At 40.2% G+C, this 18,642-nt stretch overlaps 1 protein-coding gene across 1 annotated transcript; it reads right to left on the minus strand.

Moving 5' to 3' along the window:
- Positions 1–4,833: 4,833 nt before the first annotated feature.
- DDX43 (DEAD-box helicase 43) lies at positions 4,834–17,725 on the minus strand. Its single transcript, XM_031447831.2, has 16 exons — positions 17,406–17,725; positions 15,521–15,576; positions 15,115–15,241; positions 14,193–14,318; positions 12,938–13,019; positions 11,645–11,801; positions 11,105–11,223; positions 10,616–10,717; positions 10,079–10,220; positions 9,423–9,523; positions 8,399–8,486; positions 7,548–7,675; positions 7,237–7,346; positions 6,277–6,415; positions 5,428–5,515; positions 4,834–4,966 (listed from the first exon to the last, which is right to left on the minus strand). Exons 1-16 carry the CDS (start codon positions 17,653–17,655, stop codon positions 4,850–4,852), a joined length of 1,932 nt encoding a protein of 643 aa, XP_031303691.1. The 5' UTR covers positions 17,656–17,725; the 3' UTR covers positions 4,834–4,849.
- Positions 17,726–18,642: the final 917 nt, after the last annotated feature.

Below are 18,642 nucleotides of genomic sequence, written 5' to 3' on the forward strand. Positions count from 1 at the left end.
TTTTTAGATTCCACGTATAAGTAATATCATGTGGTATTTTTCTTTCCCTGTCTGACTTCACTGAGTATGATAATCTCCTGGTCCACCTGTGTTGCTGCCAATGGCATTATTTTATTCTTTTTATGGCTAAGTAGTATTCCATTGTATATATAGACGACAACTTCTTTATCTGGTCATCTGTTGATGGACATTTAGGCTGCTTCCATGTCTTAGCTATTGTAAAGTGCTGCTGTGAACATTGGGGTGCGTGTGTCTTTTCAAATTATAGTTTTCTCCAGATACATGCCCAGGAGTGGAATTGCTGGATCATAGGGTAACTCTTTTTAATTTTTTAAGGAACCTTCATACTGTCCTCCATAGAGGCTGCACCAAATTACATTCCCACCAACAGTAAAGGAAGGTTCCTTTTTTCCACACCCTCTCCAGCATTTATTATTTGTAGACTTTTGAATGATGGCCATTCTGACTGGTGTGAGGTGATACCTCATTGCGGTTTTGATTTGCATTTCTGTAATAGTGATATGGAACATTTTTTCATGTGCTGTTGGCCATTTGTTTGTCTTTGGAGAAATGTCTGTTTAGGTCTGCCATTTTTGATTAGGTGCATTTTTCTGTTACTGATTTGTATGAGCTGTTCATATATTCTGGAAATTAAGCCCTTGTCAGTCACATCATTTGCAAATATTTTCTCCCATTCTGGAAGTTGTCTTTTCATTTTGTTAATGGCTTCCTTTGCTGTGCAAAAGCTTGTATGTTTAGTTAGGTCCCATCTGTTTATTTTTGTTTTTATTTCTACTGCTTTGGTAGACTGCCCTAGGGGAACATTGCTAAGATTTAGGTGGGAGAATGTTTTGCTTATGTTTTCTTCTAGGAGGTTTGTAGTGTCTTATGTTTGTCTTTAGGCCATTTTGAGTTTATTTTTGTGTATAGTGGGAGTGTTCTAACTTCACTGATTTACACACGGCTGTCCAGTTTTCCCAACACCAGTTGCTGAAAAGAGTGTCTTTTCTCCATTGTGTATTTTTGCCTCCTTTGTTGAACATTAATTGACCGTAGGTGTGTGACTTTATACCGTTTTTCTGATGTCTAAGTTTTAGTGAGCAAGGTTTTAAAATTTTAATGTAGTTGAGTTTACCAGCCTTCTCCTTTTGCTTGTGCATTTCATGTAGCTTGTTTAACCACCTATTGTGTTTGAACATTCTGAGAGAAAAGTTGGACATTTGGAGAGTCTGGGGGACAATGTATGGTAAGTAAATAGAAAATTAGGCAAACAAAAAAATCTAAGCTACTTTTAACTCCAGGAAAAAATGAGTGTGTGCAAGAAAAGTAATCATGGTCTGATTTGAGATATTGCTCAGCTGTCAGTATTTATGAAGTCAAAGTGATAGAAGTATTGACTGTTAATCTTACCAGAATTACGATTAGTTATGTGGAGAGGATGGGGCAGCAGCCGAAGGGCTTGTGTGTGACGGTTGTGGAGGGGGTTGGATTACAGTAGTTTCCCATTGCTGCTTAAGAAGTTACTACAAACTGAGTGACTTAAAACAGCACACGTGTATTATTTCACAGTTTCTGCAGGGCAGGGTTCTGGGCGTGGCTCTGCACCGGGCCTCATAAGACTTCCGTCCAGGTGTCACTTGGGGTGTAGTCTTATTTGAGGCTTGACTTTGAGGCTTGATCCACTTTTACTGGCCATGATCAGTTTTTTAGAGCCGTGGGCCTGAGGACCTCAGTCTCCCGCTGACTGGGCCAGAGATTACCCTCAGCTGCTAGAAACCGCCTTCCGTTCCTGGCCGTGCTGACCTTCCAGCATGGGCAGCCCACAAGGCGGCAGCCGACCTCACAGCCCGCAGGGGAGGGCGGGCCTCCAGCAAGAAGGGTCTGAGCCCTGAGGCCCCATTTGCCCATGTGTACTACATGCATACGTGACTTCCATAAAAATGAAAACACTGAAAAGCAGTATGTGCCCAGTGTAACAAAAACCTGCTCACTTAAATGTAAAGAAGAAAGTGAAAATTGCTTGTAACTTCACTGCCCAGAGGGATAATATTATTAACCTAATTCTTTTTTTTTTTTAAGGTATTTTTGTTTTTGGAGGGTGAGGTAATTAGGTTTATTTATTTCAACTTTAATTTTTTTAAGATTGAAGTACTGGGGATCGAACCAAGGACCTCGTGCATGCTAAGCACATGCTGTACCACTGAGCTATACCCCCCCCCCAATTATGAACCTAACTCTGCATTTTGTTAAGAAGGAAAGGGGGCTCCTAGCTGTTAGCCTAGCCCACTGCCACTGAAAATCTGTCTATAACTCATTAATGTTGGCATTTTCCACTTATTTTAATGGATGTTAATGTAACGAAACTCTTAGTACAAAAATTTAATATATATACTCTTTGGTATATGTTTTTGTATTATGAGCATACTTCCTCGTTACTATTCAGACTTGTCTAACAGGATACACACGCCATTGCTAAAAATCTCAGACAGCACCTGGGGCGTTTCCGCACTCAGACGGCACTTACCTCGCCAGACGCGGTCACTGCGCTTCCTAAGTGGCCTCCTAAGTACACGCCTGTCTGTGGTCATACGGTCTGGTGATGAGAGGCCACTGCCCTGGAGTGGGGGGCACTGCTCCATCCTTTCCAGTTTGTACTCTATTCCATTGCTGTATTCAGGGTGTTCTTCATTTCTGGAGATTTTATTCACACACAGCAGTGAGAATGGCTTGATTTGACGCTCTTTCCCAGCCTTGATATCAGTTATGCTAGCTTTGTTTAGCTGTATTTCATGCATGTTCTATTGTTTTGTCCCCTTTAGTGGGGGCACGGGGGATTGAACCCAGGACCTCGCGCATGCCAGGTGTACAACACTACCACTGAGCCATGCCTGCCCCCCCCCCCCCTGCTAGCTTTATAGAGAGTTCAAGAGTCTTTCCTTTTCATCTTTTATTTCTGGTAAGCAGGATCTAGCCCCTGGAAGGGCCTTGATCATCTTTCATGTTCTTCTGTTTTACCTATTCAGCTTAACTACCTGAATTAATTTGCTCATTTAGGAGAATATAGTCGCTCTTGTGAACTCACACTTGTTGACACATTGTACGGTGTTAGGATTTTATGCCTCAACATCCTGAAGGTAGTTGGAGCAGAGAAAGCTGTTTCCCCTCCCCACTGAGACGTATCAGAAATTTGCCTAATTGATGGCTCTTACTAAGGAATCACCTGTTGATTTCTCTCAACTATTTTCTAGTTCATTAGTTTCTGCTCTTACCTCCCTGTCCTTTGTTATCAATCTTCCTATCACTAATACACGAAACTATTACTGCAGAAATGAATAATGTAAGATTAGGTGATGAAGTCCTAATTATACACAAATATGATACTAAGTGTTAATACAAGTAATTAGGGGACAGAAAAATGTACATGAAACTACAAGGGAAAGTAGGGAACGTGAAGTCAAAGCAGCTTTCATGGGAATGAACTTACGTGAAGTCAAAGCAGCTTTCATGGGAATGAACTTAACGTGGATTTCTTCGAGCGCCGGGCGCTAGGCCAGAATGTAAGGACAGCTGCTGCGTATTTTGGTCCCGTGAAGTCCTTTTACTGCTTCATTTCAAAGTAGGTAAAGTATTAAGAACAGTACCATCAAATCAAATACTATTTAGTAAACCCAAAATTAAAGGGCTGCTGAGAAAGTCCAGCTTGTCTTTTTATCATAGAAATCGTGTTAACAGCATCTTTTTCACGGCTTGGACGACATCTGAACAAGCTTTAAACCCTTGAAAGACTGACCTTAATACAGCAACATTCGAGGAGACAAAATTTACTTTTATTTCTTTAAATATAGATAGTAAAAAGTGAAATTTTAATGCTACATTCCTTAATATCTATAAAAAATTTTTCAACTCAAGTTTAAACAATCTCGATTTTTATTAAAGAAAAGTATAAAATATTAAATTCTACATTTTAAAACACTATTGTTTCAGGAATCAGTCAAGTCTCTTCATACTGCCAGCATGTTTCTACTGCTACCATAGTATCTTAAATAAATCTATCTCCAACAATCTTGAATTCTGAAAAATAAATAGGAAAAAAACCATAAATTGATGTTCTCAAATCCTCTTCAAAATTTTTACCTGTGATTAACACATAAAATTGACCATCCTAACCATCTCAAGGTGTCCATTTGCGTAGTGTGAGCAGCAGCCCCCCTAACTGGAGTGGAGTGATCTTTGAGTTGCATTTCCCCAGTGATCAGTGCAGTTGAGCAGCTAGGCTGTAGGTAATAATACTTTATATGACACATGATTTGCAAAAAGTGTTTTCTCCATAGTTTACTCATGTGGCCCCCTACTGGACATTTACGTTACCGTCTTCCTGCTGCAAATATCTCTGTAATTTGTAAATGTTGTATAAGCAGAAATGTTCAGAAGAGGTTATACCCCCACCAACTCCATTATACTCTTCATGGTTTCTGTACAACTTCAAGTTTATTTTCTCACCTCTGAATTAATACTTAAAAAAATTTTTTTGGGTGGGGGTTAAGTTTGTTTTCAGAGGAGGTATTGGGCGTTGAATCCAGGACTTCATGTATATTAAGCACATGCTCTACCACTTGAACTGTACCCTCCCCTCTGAATTAATACTTGTAACACTAAGCTATATTAACTAGAATTTAGTTAACGGGTAGAGTAACATCCAATTTATTATGTTCACGACCCTTAGAGATAATGCTGATTACAATAAACACACTAACAAAGCCTAGTTAAGGACGACAGGCATTTGAAAGTCCATGTGTTATTCAAATCTTACCTCTTTTAACTAGACTGGTACCACTTTTCAACATAGATATTAATAATAAAACTTCTTGGGTTTCCCTGGGAGTCGTGCCATTTTTTTTTCCATTTCTTTTTTTAGTTTGTTCGCTTTGTATCTCTCCGCCATCGCTCTGAGATCCTCCGGGATACTCTGAAACCAAGGAACATGTTATCAGGATTGAGATGATTCTTTACTGTAACAGCTCTTCTACAATATACTAAAATGCCTCCAAATCTTCAGAGAAGCTCTATTGATTACATGGCATCTTCCAAGCAGGATGCAGTGTTTCCCTCGGCATATGAAGCACTGAATCTTCACGCCATAAAAACCACTGTCAGCAAGGATGCTGTGCTGCCACTCCACTGCTTCCTGGTGCCCCACCCTGGCGCCGTGTTCGTCCCCTCACCTGCTTCCTCTGCAGCTCTCCAGCCTCCAGCCCGCTGGGCTCTTCCTCAGCGATCCTCCTCCCTATTGAACTAGGATCCCCCAGTTATATGTTATCATGCCTCATCTTCGCCATGTTTAATCAATGCATTTCTTGGTAGACAGGAAGCCCCACCACTTGGGATAAGTGAAATTTTAACGTTAGAACGTGCGTTGTACATTCTCACCTGATTTGCTCTTTCCAGAATATTAATTAACTCGCTGGCAATCTTCCAATCACTTCTAGTGATAAGGGTAATAGATACCCCAGTCCTCCTTCAAGGGGGAAAAACACTCAATGTAATTTGATTTATAATTTATATTCATGACTCAGCTAGCCAAACAATTACAACAGCAGCAGCAAAACCTCAACTGTTTCACAACTCTACCTTGTATTAAGATTTAGTCATTCAGGGGGGAAGGGAGTGGGAAGGGATAAACTGGGAGATTTGCAGATACTGACTGGTATACATAAAATAGATAAACAAGTTTATACTGTATAACACAGGGAAATATATTCAATATCTTGTAGCTTACAGTGAAAAAACATGAAAATGAATATATGTATATTCATGTATGACTGAAGTATGGTGCTGTACACCAGAAACTGACACAACGTTGTAAACTGACTACGCTTCAATAAAAATTTAAAAATGTAAAAAAAAAGATTTAATCATTCAAACAGCAATTTGGAATCTGAATAACCTGCAGCTGTTTAAATAGCGTGTTACAGGGGAGTTATATTATGATGGTGCTTTCAGGGTAAAAAGGTCCTCTTACACATGCCAGCTTGGCCAACAGAGTAACCACTGGGCATGGACTGAAATCGGACAGTGACAGGCAGCCAGCAGCAGAGCGGTCTGGTTGATTCCGGAAAAGGCCAACTGGGCAGGGACAAAGTAATAAAGTAGGTTTGGGGTACAGCCCAGACAATTTACTGGCAAGAGGACAACAGTTTTCAAGTAAGAACAGCCTGTGAGGAGAGTAGGGAGGAGCCAGGTCTGGCTGCTTTCCATGGGGAGGCTGTGCCTACTTACCCTGCTCTTCCGGTGCGCCCCACTCTGTGCACATACTCTTCGATGTTGCGGGGAAAATCGTAATTATACACATGTGTGATATCGTGGACGTCGAGACCACGAGATGCTAAATCAGTAGCAATCAGTATTCTCACTTTTCCTAAAGAGTAGAGACACATTCTGGTACAAACCAACCCAAGACACATCCAATCAGGTGAACGATTATTGCTTTCAGTATTAAAACGCTTGAGGTAAGGGGAGGGTAGAGCTCAGTGGCAAAGCACATGCCTAGCAAGCACGAGGTCCTGGGTTCCATCCCCAGTGCTGCCATTAAAAATAATAATAAATGAATAAAGAAATGAAGCCAATTATCTCCTCCCACCACCAAAACCAAATAAATAAAAATTTAAAAATAAAATAAATAAATAAATAGAACCTAATTAACTCCCCCCACCATAAATAAATACATAAAACCACGTAAGATAGTGAAAATGGAAAAGGGGTGCTTTTAAGTCTTAACTGCCGGCAGGTTACAACACAAATGACCACACTTCTAACGGTCCCTGGTCATCTGAACCGTGTCAAAGGTAGGTGCTCTCCGGTAAATTATCCCCCACTGCAAATTACTACCTTGACATCCAGGTTTAAACATTAGCCTGAGATAGTTCTGAGAATCTGATTAATATTTAGAACTCTTAACAGCCGTTCTGGGATCTGCCCACCAAGGACAGATCTTAGAAATGGGTTTCATGAAAAGCTGCCATCACTCAGGCAAGCCCAGCACAGTATATATTTTTTTAAGTCTCTTTTTCTTTTTTTTAATTAAATTTTTTTTTTTATTTTTGGAGGGGAGAGGTAATTAGGTTTATTTACTTATTTATTTTTAATGGAGGCACTGGGGACTGAACCCAGGACCTTGTGCGTGCTAACCCTCCCCCCACGGTATACTTTTAAGCTGTGATATTAATTGTACAAATGTACCTGTTTTAAAGTTTTTTAATGCTCTCTCTCGATCGCTCTGTTCTCTGTTGCCGTGCAGAGACTCTACAGATATGCGTCGGATACCCAGGTCACTCGACAAATGGTCAGCGCTGAAGCCAAAGATAAAGTCAGGGATCTAAGTGATTATTCTCATACCACCATCAGTTCATCAGTTTTATTTCCATTAACAAAAGCCTGAAGTCACAATACTGTTAAGACATACACAACCCCACTTGAAATAAGCATGCAAATAGAAACAATGCTCCAGCCAAACCCAGGGCTGATGATGGGAATGTGAAGAAGATACCCACACAGCTTTCCGGCTAACAAATATGATGACTTTGTCTCTGGGAGACATGCTCTCTATGAAAGTCTGGATGTGCGACCGTTTCTCATCTTCTGTGGTGACAATTATATTTTGCTTCACGGTACTTACAGCCTAAAGGGTTCAAAGATCACAGGACATCAACATTAATGGTGAGGTTCAAAATCTACCTTATTTCTGTCTTGGTTAAATGTTCTCAGAAACTGCTAGCAGGAAAAATGGCAGATCCTTGCAAAAGTGACCTGTTTCTATTCAAGGATTTACAGCTCAGCCTCTTGCTTTTTACTCACCCGAGCTAAGCTGCAAACTCTTGAATGCTTGGCAGTGTTGAAAGCAACCTTTGTAGGAGAAGGAATAACCCTGGTTTGAGGCCAAGGTTATGAAAACTGTCACCATGAATTATGGGTACACCCTTACAGTGAAGGAAGATGATCAGCTTATGACAGAAAGAACTTGCATTCAGTAAATATTTTGACAACTTCACGCAAAATTTCAAAAGATCATTGGTACCATTTTTTGACCCAGAGATAGAACAGATTTTAGTAGCGTTTAATGAAAAGAACCAAGCATTCACCCTGTCTTTTCTGTGAAATCTAATGAAATAAGCCTAGGCAATGATCCATTATTAATTACTAGTGAGGAAGTAAAAAAGGTCAGTTTTCATGAATAATTAGTGGAAAGGCCATTATGATCATAAATGATTAATGAAATTAATGGATTAATTTCAATTATGAAGTGAAAAGCCAGAGAACTATATTTATAATGGCCAAAACATGAAATAATTAACATTTCCATAGTTAATGAGACATAAACAATAGCAATAAAAAACAAGCTTACAACTAGATCCAAAGTCCCAACATATACAATCATGGGCTCTTTCAAATAAGATTGTGCAAGTCTCCGGACAGCATATGGCCAAGTTGCGCTGGGAATAAAACATGATACACGAACGTTAAACATTTATTATAAATCGAACATTATTAAGATTCCCTAAGAATGCTATGAACCAAATTACCTGTGAAAGACAAAATTGAGGTTTTTAATGAGGCAGATTTTACAATGTGTGCTTTCACAATGAATTGCTCAACTACAATGAAGCTACTGGTTTTAACCTTTAAATAAGTTTAATGAATAGGTTTGTCAACCACAGGTGAAGGAGATCTACACCTTTCTAATCTATGGAAAGGCAAAATGAGTTCAGGTTTTAGATTTCTCTTGGCCTTTAAAAAGGGCAAAAAACCAAAAAAAACCCTAAACAAACAAACAAAACAAACACCCCAGTATTTTTCATACACTATCAGCACGTAAAACCAAGGGCTTATGCCAAACAAAAACGTGTTAACTGTACTGATGAATGGGTATGTAAATTCAGATGTTTTCTTCACCCATATATGACGGAAGTAACCACCTTCTGCATAAAGATGTCAAGTTTAGAGAAAACAAAGTAAGTTTAGTGTATTTCCTCAATCACATACTGTTCTTTTTTATGCTAATGACAAAGGACACAAGCCCAGGACAAAATGGTCTACAGATCACCCCGTATTTAAATAACAATCATTGCTGCCTCTGCTTTATTTTGGGCTAAGAAGTATTTGGCTAATATTTACCTCTAAGGACAGGTGATCACTTTTTCAAATCTAAGACCCCCTAGAAAGTCTACCCTGCATGTTCTTATAAAAATCTTATTTATACTCCAGGGGTCACTGTCACACTGTTAGACTGAGCTGCCTACACTAAGTGATGCCATCTTTCACCTACGATGTCAGAATGCTTTCAAGTAAGCTCTAAAATCTGGTGCGGAAAGCCAGGAACGGCTCCGTTCTGCTGCTTTCTCCTTTGCAGACTAGCAAACTGGACCTACCTTGTCATAACTGTCTGCCTGTCTGGGCGTACATCCAGTAAAATCTTCATTATCTGGGGTTCAAATCCCATATCCAGCATCTTGTCAGCTTCATCTAATACCTGCATTAAAAACGGCCAGAGGTGGAAGGTAGCTAATCCGTAGGCAGTCTTCATGAATACTAAGGTGACTTTTTCGTCTCCCCAATGACCTAAGCTATCTGTGGCTGCAGCACAGATTGATTTCAGTTTGCTAACTGAGAGTTTCTAAATCTATTTATGAAAAAATATTTAAATGCCCAAAATATTCATGTGGAATTTTTGGACTTACCTGCATTTTCCAATATTTACTAAGAACACTAAAAATGGGATTATCTGAAAATCCTTATTTTAACAAACCAGAGGGAATGGGAAACACTTCTAGGATTTCAGACCGTCATGAAATGGACAGCCATTCTCCGCCCCTCCCCTTGTCTGAAGGTGGCCGACAGCAAAGGCTAAATGAGCCATGCTGCTAATTTACCTCCTAAGGTGTATTTAGCACATCAGAAATATCTTTTCTCTTGACATAAAGAAAAAAGACAATGAAATTTCAGTACACGGACAGCCATTCCGAAAGACTGATCTGACTTGAGTTCAGTTCTCCTCCCAGTACCCCAAGCCCTGCTCCGCGATTACCAGGTAGGTTATGCTCTTCAGGTACACAAAGTTATTCATTTGCAGATCGTTGAGCCTTCCGGGAGTGGCAATAATGATATCTACACCTTTCGATAAGTCCTTTATTTGTCCGTCTCTATCTCCACCACCGTATATACAAATACTTGAAAAAAATACAGATGTTCACAATCAGGGTAAGGAATATCCCATCACATGTCAAAATCCCAACCGACCTACGCATTTTGGGTGTAATAACAAAATAAAGTATGTAAATCAAAAGAGGTATCAGGAGCCTTGGGCAGTACCAGCCCCTCTTTGAGAACTGTCCACAACCATCACCCCACAGCGGCGTGTCCTACAAAGAGTCACGTTTCCATCCTTGTTATCTGACCTGACTGCCCCCCCCCACCCTGGCTACGGTTGATGTGGACCAGGGGTAACACCTGACCCAGGCTCAGCCAATCGGATTCTCATGATGTATGAAAAGTAATGGGGAGAACGTGTAAGGCTACAAATGATGAAAATGCTGCTGCCAGAATGGCCAAAGAGATGACTTACCTTCTAAGACCTTTGTATGAATATTTAGAACACTCAGATTCCACTTGCAAAGCTAACTCCCGAGTGGGCGTAAGGACTAACATGCCGGGCCCATTCCTGGCTCTTTGGAGAGAAGATATTATTAAAGCACCCATCTCAGATACATAGTCCCTTCATTCGGTGCTTTCCAAATTTGTAGCAGTGAGTGTCAAAGTCACAAACATGAACCATAAAAAGGGGGAGAACTACAGAAAAACAGCCAAACAGGAAAATCCTAGGGCTCAGATACCAACCTTCCATTTGACACAGCCAGTGCTTTCCTGTGTCAAGCATCTTCTCACAGGAATTGTATCGGAAATGGTAATTTAAGCAATTTGTTTCACATGTTTCACTATAAGACTTTAATCCTACATACTGCTTCCTAAAAATGTTCGGTTAGTTTATACTCCACCCGCACAATATATGAATCTATTCAACCCCTAAAGAGAACCCGGACATAGAAATTCTTACACAGGCTGTGAGTCAATATGAATAAATCCAGGCATTAAGTAGGACAAAGTCTTCCCTGTTCCGGTTTGGGCTACTCCTATAAGATCTATTCCTTGTAGAATGATTGGCCATGCCTGTGACTGAAACAGAATGATACATATCACAAAAAGGGCCTTTTTTCCTGTGATGTGCCCCTCTTCTCCCAGCCCCAAACTCCTTTCAACATTCTGAGTGCTGGGCAGCAGTGGGAGAGGCGGGGGCTGGGGAACGCCATCAAAGACACAGCTCCTCCCTGGTGATGTAACTTCTAACCATCAGAAATTGTTTGGGGGTCGGGAGGACAATTGGTAAAATACTTAAGTTTAAAAAAAACACACCTGGAGGGGGAGGGTATAGCTGAGTGGTAGAGTGTGTGCCTAGCATGAACAAGGTCCTGGGTTCAATCCCCAGTATCTCCATCGGAATAAATAAATAAACCTAATTACTTCCCCCCAAAACAAAAAAACAACAAAACATTTAAATAAGTGAAAAATGAACATAAAAAAAATTAAGAAAACATACCTGAATTGGTGTTGGCTTTTGAAAACCTGCCTTTTCAATGTTTTTCATAACTTCAGGGTAACACTGAAATGCGTCCTCAAATGTACACGTCGGATTGGGAATAGGACGTTTCTCCCCGTCTTTCAGGTCGTCACACGTTATGTTATAATTTTCCTTCCTTTAAGGAAAATAGAACAAGGATTAGTGGCTTTGGTCATGGTACTCCCCAAGCAAGCAGTTTTTCCCAACATTAGTCCAGGTTATATCTAGAAATTCAATTGCCAACTGATAAAGATGTAAGAAGAAATGTGAGCGACCCCATCTTTTTCTAAACAGAATAGTTCTAGAATAAAAAACTGCAATGTACCTATGACTGGGCCGATGAAAATTTTACAGAAAGGTTAACAATAGACCCTGAGGTGGGGAGGGTGCAGCTCAAGCGGCAGAGCGCATACTTGGCATGCCCGAGGCACTGCCGAGGCCCTGGGTTCAATCCCTGGCACCTCCTCTAAAAAATAAAATAAGTAAACCTAATTACCTCCCCCCTGCCAAACAAACAAACAAACAAACAAATAAAAAGTTTTAGGGGAAAAAAATGGATTTAAAAAAATTAAAAAAAAAAAAAAAGAATGGAGCCTGAAAATTATGCACTTCATGAATCGAAGTCAGATTTGGCAAATACCTGACGGCCCACAGTGTTTCACACACATTTCTAAAAATTAATCCTCAACAGTCCTTGGAAGTGGGAATTATTCTCATTTGACAGGTTATCTTTAGTTACTTGTCCAGGGTCTGAGCCCTACCCCTAACCTGGAACAACTGTTCTATCTGCTATACCACTATCTTAGTTTTGTAACAGATATTAATAGAAAAAAATATTGCCTTACGACCTATTTAATTCCAGATAATGAAGACTGAAGAGGAAGACATTATTCTGATATTCAGATCAGGTCAATTTCTTAGGATCTGCAACAGCGGCAGAAATACTTCTCTAAAACGGCTGTCTAATACAGCAGGCACTAACCACACTGCTCTTCATATTAAAAATTCAGTTCCTCATTTATACTAGCTGTATTTCAAGTGTTCAGTGGCTATATGGATAGTAACGCCTCTATTTGACTCCAATATAGCTCATTTTCCCTCTTTGCCAAAAGTTCTGTTGGACAGCAATGTTCTGAAATATATTATGTAGGATGCAACCAAGTTTTCTTTTGAATATGTAAGCTATAGCCTCAAATGCAATCATTTCAAATCTTTTCCTAAAGAGTTAATAGCATACCTATATAAACATTAACAAGTAATAAGACCACTCACCTCCAATTGTCTACCTGTTCCTGTGACATTGAACTTGTCGTTTCTGACTCCACGTAAAAGTTTTTCTTAATTGAAGGTAAACCTGGGACAGAGACGAAAATTCAACCTTGGATGAATAATGAGAATTTACATTTCATTGACACGAATTCCACACTTGGCCAGCCAGGTTTACACCAGCCTCTAAGAACTCTCCCTTTTTGGTTTGTCTTCCAATTACATTGTTCACACAAGAAAGAGACCTTTAATAATGAAATATGAAAGAAACCACGCTTCACAGGTGACTGATGATTCTTCTCTATAGCTGACGGACTTTTTCTTTGAAGGTCTATCCTGTTACTATTTAGGAATAAAATATTTCTCCTATTCCATCCTCTGAAGCTACTTTGTTTTCTTCTTTAAATGCTTATCATAACTCCTCCAAACTTAAATCCTTTTTCTGGACCCCCGTCCCAAATCTCCCCACATACATGTGGTTGTGATGCCCCTGGACAGGCTGACCATCGCAGTGGAATTAACCACTGTTAACATTTGTCAGAGTTTAGTGCTCACTTTTTAACTTTAAATCAGTGATGTTGTATTGCTGCCTCATTTTGATCACCAGATTAGCACTTGAACTTACTCTGAAATTCAAACTCTGAATTTCTTCTCAAGAACTGTATGATTTTATTTAAAATTCTTTTCTTTTTATTTATTTTTAAATTTGTATTTATTCCTTTCTGAGGGAGGAAGGTAATGAGGTTTTAATTTATGTATTTATTTTAATGGAGGTACTGGAGAGTGAACTCAGGACCTTGTGCATGCTAAGCACACACTCTACCACTGAGCTATACCCTCCCTTCTGTGTGATCTTATCAAATGTTTTTCCCTTTTTATTTTGCCATTGTTGGCCAGGACACTCCAAGATCAATTTTTGCTTAGTCCATAGCTAGATGTTAACTCATGGTTGGCAGGTTTACTCACTTCATTTCCCTTTTGGCCCAATTTTCTTTGTATTTTCATTGAACTTGTGCAGTGAGTTACCTCAAATAAGACAAGGTATAAATAAATTTAACATTTTAACTTTCCATTTATAACAAAGATCTCAACACAGACAACACTGAAATTACCATGCCCCAGGGACTAACTCCAGCGTTTCAAGTTCTACTGTCATTTTGCATATAGATTTCATTCCTGAAAGCAACACACTACTTAGAGGCTAAAAAACCTCAGTTAAGAGAAACACCACCACCTGTACATGTCGGGATGCAGCACTAACCTGCCCACTTCTTTTCGCTCCATTTCCAAATATTTTCTCGCAAGCTATCCCAATCAATCAACTTCTGATCTCTTGAAACATCCTTCCTTGCGTCTTTTCCACCAGAAGTTTGGATAGCAGCAACATCTGTTTCCAAACAAACAATTAGTTTCCGAACAAATCCTACCAGTCCAAGGCCAAAACTATTTTTACTATTTTCTGTTTTTAATAACCCAACAATAATGCTTGAAATAGAAAATTCAGGAATTCAGTCCAACAGTGCCATGATAATTCTGGTCAGGATTTGTCAAGTTATCTACTTCAGATTTCTGAAATGCAAAAAAAATTTACTGGGTAAGTTAAGTAGCATGAGAGCCTAGTGTCTGCTAATAAGTCACACACCGCTTAATCTTTACAACAATGCTGTGCGGCAGACGCTGCCCCAGGTAAATGGAAGAAGTCATAGAGCTTTTCAGAGGTTCCTTCCCGAGAAACACCGAAAGGCGATGCTGCCATCTGATCCAATGCTTTTTGCTTCTGGAAATATTTCAATACGGCTTTTTCCCTAGTCCAAGCAGATCTGAGATTTTTTGAAAAATATCAAATAAGTAGTCAGTTTTCAAAGTCAGGCACATTCCAGGGAAGTGACCACTAGGCAGGAGACCACGACTAATCCTTGCTCTACCATCAACAGTGAAGTGTCTTAAAAGGTTGTTTTCTTTTTACTCAAAAGTAAAGTTCCTAGGCTGAACCACAGAGGTTAAGTGTTTTGATTTGAGGAAAAACATGCTAGGATTTCATAGGAAAAAAAATTCTGTAACAGACTAGATTTAATGAAAGCAATCCAAAGCTTTGCTGTCAGGAAAAGCAGCTATAACATGGCTTATAACATGAGTAAAACATTTAAAATTTTACAGGGCTTTAGTGGGTAAAAATTACTTACCAACTCTGGGTTCTGATTTGTATTCTTCTTGTTTTTTAACAAGATCATCTATCACCGTTTTCGCTTTGCTCTGCATTGCCTTGGTGCCAAAAATCCTTACTTCTGCCTCAGGGTACCCTTTTATTACCTAGATACAAGGGGAAAAATAGGTGAGACTGAAGTTCCTTCATCCTTCTCCCCTCCAACAATCACTCGACTTCAAACAGTATAAAAGTATAAAGTAAATATAGTATTGCTATCAATCAGCGTCTAAGATATTATGAATGGACTACAGTTTAGGTGAGTTAAGAAGTATGAAAAGCTTTGGTAACTTACCTAAGTTACCACAGTATGTCAGCAACTGAACAGAGACTAGAGTTAGGAATGAACTATGCTTTTTAAAGATTTAAGAACACAGATCACTTACCTGTATTTTGGTGGATGTTGTGCTCTGAATCTCATTTATTTTTGATCCACCACGGCCTGTTTTTAAAAATAAAGGAATTTTTAAAAATAAAAATAAAGGAATAAAAAAAAAGCAACTTGAAATCAATAAGGGGAAATTTACCTACTTTGCTCAAAGAACCTTCTCTAGTTCCTTCCCAAATCATCCAAACAAAGGCTCCTAGGGTTCAGTAATCACTTTCAGTTTGGAAAAAGGAAAGCATTTCTATTTCAAATTTTGGTGGGTGGTAGGAGGCTCCTTCCCCAGAGTAGGTACTAAGGAGCCATCATCAGCCCAAGCAAAGACAAGACTAACTGGACCCAAAGTGTTGGCAAGAATGTGGAGAAACTGGAACCACTGCACATTACAACTCAATAAAAAAGTTCCAGTTACAAAGAGTCAAAATTCTTGAATAGATATTTCTTTAAAGATATATTTATGTTCAACGGGTATATATGAAAAGATGGCGAAGTCAGAGAAATGCAAATCAAAACCACAGTGCGGTATCACCTCATGCCTGTTACCATGGCTAGCATCAAAAAGACAAGGGGTAACAAGTGTTGGTGAGGATGTGGAGAAAGGGAACCCATATGCACTGTGGGTGGCAATGAAAATTAGTGTGGCCGCTATTTAAACATTATGGAGGTTCCTTTGAAAAGTAAAAATAAAGTTACCATATGATCCAGCAATTCCATTCCTGGGAATTTATGCACAAGAATTGGAATTAGGATCTCCAAAAGATACCTACACTTCCATATTCATTTCACCATTATTCACAGTAGCTAAGAAGTGGGAATTACCTAATTATCTGTCAACAGAAGATTGGATGAAGAAAATGTGGTATATACATACAATGGACGTTTTCAGCCTTAAAAGGAAATCCTGCTATTTGTGACAACATAGATAAACCTTGAGGACATTACACTTGCCATTTGTGACAACATAGATAAACCTTGAGGACATTACACTAAGTGAAATAAGCCAATCACAAAAAAACAGTGGGCTACTTCTATCAGGTATTTAATGTAATCAAACTTATAGAAACAAAGTGGAACGGTGGTTGCTAGGGATGGGGGAATGGGGAAATGAGTAGTTCAGTAGGTAGACTGTCATGCATGATGAGAATCTTCTAGAGATCTACTACACAACGTTGTTCTTACAGTCAACAATATTGTACCATACACTGTACGCTTAAAATCATTGTCTACTACAAGTGGCAAACCTAAATTCCAATCTTTTTTTGGGAGGGGGAGGTGATTAGGTTCATTTATTTATTACTATTTATTTTAACGGAGGTACTGGGGATTGAACCCAGGACCTTGCGCATGCTAAGCACACGCTCTATCACTGAGCCAAGCCCTCCCCTCTAAATTCCAATCATTTTAAAATGCTTTTCAAAAATGAATTTGTAAGACTCAAGATATACTAAGAAAAAAGATGCTGTTTTCCAGCAGATAAATCATATTCAAGTTAAAGAAACTAAATGCAAGATATGGGTAATGTTCTGAGCAGCCTTTAATATCCTTCATCATCTTTGGTTAATGGCTCTAACCCGTGCTTCAGCCGACTGACTTCAGCACTCCTCTCTTGTTCATCTTGGGGTAAGCTGCCAAAGATCTGATCTTTCATCCCAAAGATTTCATAAGTCTAAGAGTCTGTTCTCCCAAAACATCGTGTATATAAAATATCAAAAGCTACACTGAATGACACCATTCTAGCACCAGAAGGTATTAGAAGTATTATAAGAAGAGAGCTGAGTCTCTTCGGGTGGCAGATGATTGGAGGGGAGGAGAGTGGGCGGGGACGCTGGGCCCAGTCCCCGCCCACCTCCCCGGCCAGGCCTGCGTGCCCACCCTCCGGCTCTCACCGATCACCGCGCCGACCCAGTCGTTCTTCAACCTGAAGGACAGTGGCGGTTCCTGAAAACTAGCGACCCCAGGCTGCTGAAGGCCACAGGAGTCCCTCCAGCAGCCGACTCTGCCGCGCCTATGGCCTCCTCGCCCTCTCGGGTTCGTCTCCTCTGCCGACCGCCTTTCCAGAGCCCGAGACACTGCCTCGCCCCGCCCGGAAGCAACGACCCAAGAGGAGGCGTTGGCGCCTGCTTCCTGCCTGGACATGGTTCCGGGAAGAAGATCCGGCACGTCCGACGTCGTTGCAGCTGCAGCCCTCGTCCGACCGACGTCAAGCGAGTCCACAAGGGCAATCACGCAGCTGCAAATCTAGGGCTGCGCGAGCCCCGCCCCGCCCCGCCCAGCCACGCGTCCATTGGTGAACGAGGCTCCATGGGCGGGGCCTGCAGGGCTCGCCCAATCCGCGCCATTCCTGCAGGGCGCAGGTTGGAGGAGTCCATGCGCCGCCCTTGCTCTTACCCGGGGCTTTTGCACTTTGCCGCTCTGAGCTCCCGTCTGTACCTACTTCCCGGGGCTCCAAAACATCTCCTAATGTGATTCGTAAACATCAGTCACTTTTAACACTGTGACCCAGTACAACACAAAAATTTGAAACAAAAGGTTGACAAAACAGTACTTACACCACCGCTACGTGAACAACACTTGGATATAGTTACGCCTATATTCGTTTGTTAAATGTTGACTGTAATCCACAAGATTGGGTGACCTGCAGTTTAAAAATCCCTGAACCGATAGATGCTGCTTCAAGGCTTCAAACAACACTTGACCTGAATGTTTGCTGTAATTTTAGGGCTAGTGAATAAATTGAATAAATATCCGAAGCACTCCTGAGATTGTAGGCTTGGCTCTGTGGCTAGACATGTTACTCCAGGGATGCAAGCCAGAAGGGAGTGACCCTGTTTTGATTAGGATCGTGGAATTGTCTGAACAAATCTCAGTCTGATCATCTATCTAGCATAGTAGACATCTATTATACTGCTAGACATGTGGTCTGTGCCCAGGATTGAAAAAAAAGTACTACTCCTGGTCCATCGGGGTTGAACGGGTTAACTCACATGGAATTAACTGTAACTCAATAAATCCTGGATTTACAGTGTTATTGGAGCACCCAGGAAACACATAAAAAGATGAGTATTTTATATATTTAATCTCCATTTTCTAATCCTTACTGATATGGATTGTATTGATGATCTT

The sequence above is a fragment of the Camelus dromedarius genome, chromosome 24, assembly GCF_036321535.1.
Source record: "Camelus dromedarius isolate mCamDro1 chromosome 24, mCamDro1.pat, whole genome shotgun sequence".
Taxonomy (NCBI): domain Eukaryota; kingdom Metazoa; phylum Chordata; class Mammalia; order Artiodactyla; family Camelidae; genus Camelus; species Camelus dromedarius.